Source organism: Nerophis lumbriciformis, linkage group LG09 (genome assembly GCF_033978685.3).
Source record: "Nerophis lumbriciformis linkage group LG09, RoL_Nlum_v2.1, whole genome shotgun sequence".
Lineage (NCBI taxonomy): Eukaryota > Metazoa > Chordata > Actinopteri > Syngnathiformes > Syngnathidae > Nerophis > Nerophis lumbriciformis.
In genome coordinates, this window is record NC_084556.2 from 49,665,917 (window position 1) to 49,672,325 (window position 6,409).

The 6,409-nt window shown below is 40.5% G+C and overlaps 1 protein-coding gene across 1 annotated transcript; it reads right to left on the reverse strand.

Annotated features, from left to right (window-relative positions):
• Positions 1-240: 240 nt before the first annotated feature.
• mrps17 (mitochondrial ribosomal protein S17) lies at positions 241-5,834 on the reverse strand. The gene is made up of 3 exons (XM_061962969.1): positions 5,740-5,834; positions 5,239-5,368; positions 241-608 (listed from the first exon to the last, which is right to left on the reverse strand). The coding sequence occupies exons 2-3, from the start codon at positions 5,359-5,361 to the stop codon at positions 318-320; spliced, it is 414 nt and encodes a 137-aa protein (XP_061818953.1). The 5' UTR covers positions 5,362-5,368; positions 5,740-5,834; the 3' UTR covers positions 241-317.
• Between the last annotated feature and the right edge of the window lie 575 nt (positions 5,835-6,409).

Sequence of the window (6,409 nt, forward strand, 5' to 3'; positions counted from 1 at the left end):
TGTGCATGATTTTAAGGATATTATACTCTGCCAGTTCATGAGATTTTAATAAATGTTTGTATATTGGGTTTGTGGCTTCCCTGTATGTATTTCTAGTAAGGATTCTTATGGGTCTTTTCTGCAGGAGGATTGAATTTAAATGTTTTATAGGCACTACCCCACACTTCTACTCAGTATGTTAGATACGGAACAATCAGTGAGTTATACCAAAGACACCATTTTTTTTAATTTAGCAATACCTTGTGTAATGTTTTATTTTCAAATGAGTTCGCACTGAATGGCAACAGAGCAAGTAACGACAAGAATATTCAAAAGTGTCAATGTGATGAGTGCGTTTCAGTGATGTTCAACTCCTGCAGCTTCTGGGACAAGGTCAGGTGATCGGGAGAGTGAAGAAGGTCCGTCGGAGGCTCCACAAACTCCGTCCCCGCGACACGCTTTCCCGTCAGCGGGTCCACAACCTGACCCACCTTGTAGACCACCTCGACCAGCTCGTGTTTGACGTGTTTGGCTCGAGGCTCGAGCAGAGCTTTGAGCAGCACCACATCGCCCACCGTGCACTGCTGCAAAGCATCATGGGCGAAGTACGTCTTCCTCTTGTTGTAGTACTGAGGACGACAAAGAAGTTGCTCGGCTCGTCAGAGAATTTAGAGCGTGACAAGGTTTTGTTTACTCGATGTGCGCAGAACGATTTACATCCCGATTTTAAATCGATGCATAATTTTCCATCTGCCTAAAAATAAAAAATATTTGATTAAAAAATATATATACAGTACAGGCCAAAACAATGCCTTTTCTTTATTTTCATGACTATTTACATTGTAGATTGTCACTGAAGGTATCAAAACTATGAATGAACATGTTTTAATTTTCCTGAGGGAACTCTCCTGAAGGAATCAATAAAGTACTATCTATCTTTGGTTTAAAATACAAATCCATGATCCACAATAGAAAAAGGAGGAAGTGTGGAATCATACGAGCCTTTGTTTGGATTCCACAATGGGAGCGAAAGAAAATGCGACTGCTCATCTCAGAGACCGGAACTGCTGCCAAGGGTATGTAAACTTATGAGCACGACTGTATATATATATATATATACATTTTTTTAAATAAAAATAAAAATTTTAAATATGTTTTTAGGCCATCTACATGCACCCAAAATGAGCTTTTCTAACCTGTAACCTGTTTTGAAAATGTCTCATTATAATTATTATACCAAACAATACATTGCAAAAATCGGTTTGAATCAAGAATCGTGTTGAATCAAGAATCGATTTTGAATTGACTCGTCACCCCAGGAATTGGATCGAACCAAGCTCTGACACTGATCATACAGGGAGCGGATCGCAAAAATCAGACAGTCCGATACCCCATACTCTCTGAGCACTCCCCACAGGACTTCCCGAGGGACACGGTCGAATGCCTTCTCCAAGTCCACAAAGCACATGTAGACTGGTTGGGCAAACTCCCATGCACCCTTTGGGTGTCCCACGATGCGATTCAATATCGATTCTTGGGGTCACGATTCGATTCAAAAACATTTTTTTTTCGATTCAATGCGATTCTCGATTCAAAAACGATATTTTCCCGATTCAAAAGGATTCTCTGTTCATTCAATACATAGGATTTCAGCAGGATCTACCCCAGTCTGCTGACATGCAAGCAGAGTAGTAGATTATTGTAAAAAGCTTTTATAATTGTAAAGGATAATGTTTTATCAACTGATTGCAATAATGTAAACTTGTTTTAACTATTAAATGAACCAAAAATACGACTTATTTTATCTTTGTGAAAATATTGGACACAGTGTGTTGTCAAGTTTATTAGCGGAACTGCTGCCAAGGGTATGTAAACTTATGAGCACGACTGTATATATATATATATATATTTTTTTTTTTTAAATAAAAAAAAAAAAATTTAAATATGTTTTTAGGCCATCTACATGCACCCAAAATGAGCTTTTCTAACCTGTAACCTGTTTTGAAAATGTCTCATTATAATTATTATACCAAACAATACATTGCAAAAATCGGTTTGAATCAAGAATCGTGTTGAATCAAGAATCGATTTTGAATTGACTCGTCACCCCAGGAATCGGATCGAATCGCCCAAAGATTCACAACCCTAGCGTTTAAGTTACGACGCGCTAACACTTTTTGGTAATGTGTTTTTAATAAAGGATAATTGGTGGTCACTTTTTTGTAGTCTGGTTCGCAAATGTCGAAAGTTAAGTATTCTTCTAAACGGGAAGATGACATCCGATCAATCGGGATCCCAGTGAGAGCAGACATTGTACAGTAAATTATATTTTAAATTACATTTGTTTTTCTTGTTTATCACTTAAAACTTGTAGCTCATCCTCCTTGTATTCAGAATCAAAAATATGAGATTCTGGATCATCATTTGTCCCAAAGTAGTCGTCGTCGTTCCCTATTAAGTCTGCTATATTGTCAGCAGGTACTTAGGAGTGTATTATCACCTTGAGCAGGTACTTAGGAGTGTATTATCACCTTGAGCAGGTACTTAGGAGTGTATTATCACCTTGAGCAGGTACTTAGGAGCGTATTATCACCTTGAGCAGATACTTAGGAGTGTATTATCACCTTGAGCAGGTTCTTAGGAGTGTATTATCACCTTGAGCAGGTACTTAGGAGTGTATTATCACCTTGAGCAGGTACTTAGGAGTGTATTATCACCTTGAACAGATACTTAGGAGTGTATTATCACCTTGAGCAGGTACTTAGGAGTGTATTATCACCTTGAGCGGGTACTTAGGAGTGTATTATCACCTTGAACAGGTACTTAGGAGTGTATTATCACCTTGAGCGGGTACTTAGATGCGTATTATCACCTTGAGCAGGTACTTAGGAGTGTATTTTCACCTTGAGCAGGTACTTAGGAGTGCATTATCACCTTGAGCGGGTACTTAGGAGTGTATTATCACCTTGAGCAGGTACTTAGGAGTGTATTATCACATTGAGCAGGTACTTAGGAGTGTATTATCACCTTGAGCAGGTACTTAGGAGTGTATTATCACCTTTAGCAGGTACTTAGGAGTGTATTATCACCTTGAGCGGGTACTTAAGAGTGTATTTTCACATTTAGCGGGTACTTAGGAGTGTATTATCACCTTGAGCAGGTTCTTAGGAGTGTATTATCACCTTGAGCAGGTACTTAGGAGTGTATTATCACCTTGAGCAGGTACTTAGGAGTGTATTATCACCTTGAACAGATACTTAGGAGTGTATTATCACCTTGAGCAGGTACTTAGGAGTGTATTATCACCTTGAGCGGGTACTTAGGAGTGTATTATCACCTTGAACAGGTACTTAGGAGTGTATTATCACCTTGAGCGGGTACTTAGATGCGTATTATCACCTTGAGCAGGTACTTAGGAGTGTATTTTCACCTTGAGCAGGTACTTAGGAGTGCATTATCACCTTGAGCGGGTACTTAGGAGTGTATTATCACCTTGAGCAGGTACTTAGGAGTGTATTATCACATTGAGCAGGTACTTAGGAGTGTATTATCACCTTGAGCAGGTACTTAGGAGTGTATTATCACCTTTAGCAGGTACTTAGGAGTGTATTATCACCTTGAGCGGGTACTTAAGAGTGTATTTTCACATTTAGCGGGTACTTAGGAGTGTATTATCACCTTGAGCAGGTACTTAGGAGCGTATTATCACCTTGAGCAGGTACTTAGGAGTGTATTATCACCTTGAGCAGGTACTTAGGAGTGTATTATCACCTTGAGCAGGTACTTAGGAGTGTATTATCACCTTGAACAGATACTTAGGAGTGTATTATCACCTTGAGCAGGTACTTAGGAGTGTATTATCACCTTGAGCGGGTACTTAGGAGTGTATTATCACCTTGAACAGGTACTTAGGAGTGTATTATCACCTTGAGCGGGTACTTAGATGCGTATTATCACCTTGAGCAGGTACTTAGGAGTGTATTTTCACCTTGAGCAGGTACTTAGGAGTGCATTATCACCTTGAGCGGGTACTTAGGAGTGTATTATCACCTTGAGCAGGTACTTAGGAGTGTATTATCACATTGAGCAGGTACTTAGGAGTGTATTATCACCTTGAGCAGGTACTTAGGAGTGTATTATCACCTTTAGCAGGTACTTAGGAGTGTATTATCACCTTGAGCGGGTACTTAAGAGTGTATTTTCACATTTAGCGGGTACTTAGGAGTGTATTATCACCTTGAGCAGGTACTTAGGAGCGTATTATCACCTTGAGCAGGTACTTAGGAGTGTATTATCACCTTGAGCAGGTACTTAGGAGTGTATTATCACCTTGAGCAGGTACTTAGGAGTGTATTATCACATTGAGCAGGTACTTATGAGTGTATTATCACCTTGAGCAGGTACGTATGAGTGTATTATCACCTTGAGCAGGTACTTAGGAGTGTATTATCACCTTGAGCAGGTACCTATGAGTGTATTATCACCTTGAGCAGGTACTTAGGAGTGTATTATCACCTTGAACAGGTACTTAGGAGTGTATTATCACCTTGAGCGGATACTTAGAAGTGTATTATCACCTTGAGCGGGTACTTAGGAGTGTATTATCACATTGAGCGGGTACTTAGGAGTGTATTACCACCTTGAGCAGGTACATAGGAGTGTATTATCACTTTGAGCAGGTACTTAGGAGTGTATTATCACCTTGAGCAGGTACTTAGGAGTGTATTATCACCTTGAACAGATACTTAGGAGTGTATTATCACCTTGAGCAGGTACTTAGGAGTGTATTATCACCTTGAGCAGGTACTTAGGAGTGTATTATCACCTTGAGCAGGTACTTAGGAGTGTATTATCACCTTGAACAGATACTTAGGAGTGTATTATCACCTTGAGCAGGTACTTAGGAGTGTATTATCACCTTGAGCAGGTACTTAGGAGTGTATTATCACCTTGAGCAGGTACTTAGGAGTGTATTATCACCTTGAGCAGGTACTTAGGAGTGTATTATCCGCTTGAGCAGGTACTTAGGAGTGTATTATCACCTTGAGCAGGTACTTAGGAGTGTATTATCACCTTGAGCAGGTACTTAGGAGTGTATTATCACCTTGAACAGATACTTAGGAGTGTATTATCACCTTGAGCAGGTACTTAGGAGTGTATTATCCGCTTGAGCAGGTACTTAGGAGTGTATTATCACCTTGAGCAGGTACTTAGGAGTGTATTATCACCTTGAGCGGGTACTTAGGAGTGTATTATCACCTTGAGCAGGTAAGGGTCCAGCACCAGCCGCGTCACGCGCACCTTGGCGGTCTTCTGCATCTTGGTCCCGATGACCCTTCCAATGATCCACTTGGCGTGGACGGACGCCTGCTTTATCGACATCTTTGCTCTACAAAACCGACAGGTCAAAAGTTATGTTTCGGTTCAGACTAGCAAACACAATAGATAATAATGAATAACTGGCGGAAGGCGGGGTGCACCCTGGACAAGTCGCCTCCTCATCGCAGGGCCAACACATATAGACAGACAATGCACCCCCCCACGACCCCGAAAGGGATAAGCGGTAGATAAATGGATGGACGGATGGCACATCGTCATTATAGCCAACTGTTGTGATGCTAACGTTAGCTTCGGCTAACTAGCGAACAGACGTGTCGCGCCTCCAGGGCGCCGGTCGACACATTCAAAACACTGTTAAGCATGCCAATGTGTGTAAAACATTATTATGTTATGCCAATGTGCGGAGAATAATAATAATACCTGTGATATAGTTTAAGAATTATTGAAGTGGAAGGTCACCGGCATCCTCTCTCGCGAGCTTTCCACATGCTACTCGGCCTCTTCTGATGACGTCACTACAGCAAAAGAAGAGGGACAAATTGATATAACTTTTCTTTGACGCTCCAAATTACTTTTCACAGTAATAAAAAGTAGCATTATTGCCACCACAGAGGAGCAGAGAGATGTTTATTGTTACAAATGAAGGAACACATTAGACTTTTTAATGCAAATTCATTTTTATTGAGGACCACCTCACAGTTATGGCTGATATGCAAATATATAGAGGGGAATATAAAGTTCATAAATGTATAGTAGCCTCATTACATACATTTTGTTGCAGAAAACATAAAATAATATGGCTGGCCACGGAAATGAAGTGGCGGCCACATAAATGATGTGTTGGGCCAAATAAATGACGTGACGGACTACATAAATGATGTCACGGGCCATTTAAATAACAGGGCGGGCCTCATTAAATGATGTGATGGACCACGTAAAACAATGTGGCAGGAAACAAAATAATTGGCGGTCCACATAAAAAGATGTGGCGGACCACATAAAAGGATGTCATGGATCACATCAAATTATGTAGCGGGCCCACATAAAATGATGTGGCAGACAACATAAAATAACATGGTGGGCCACATAA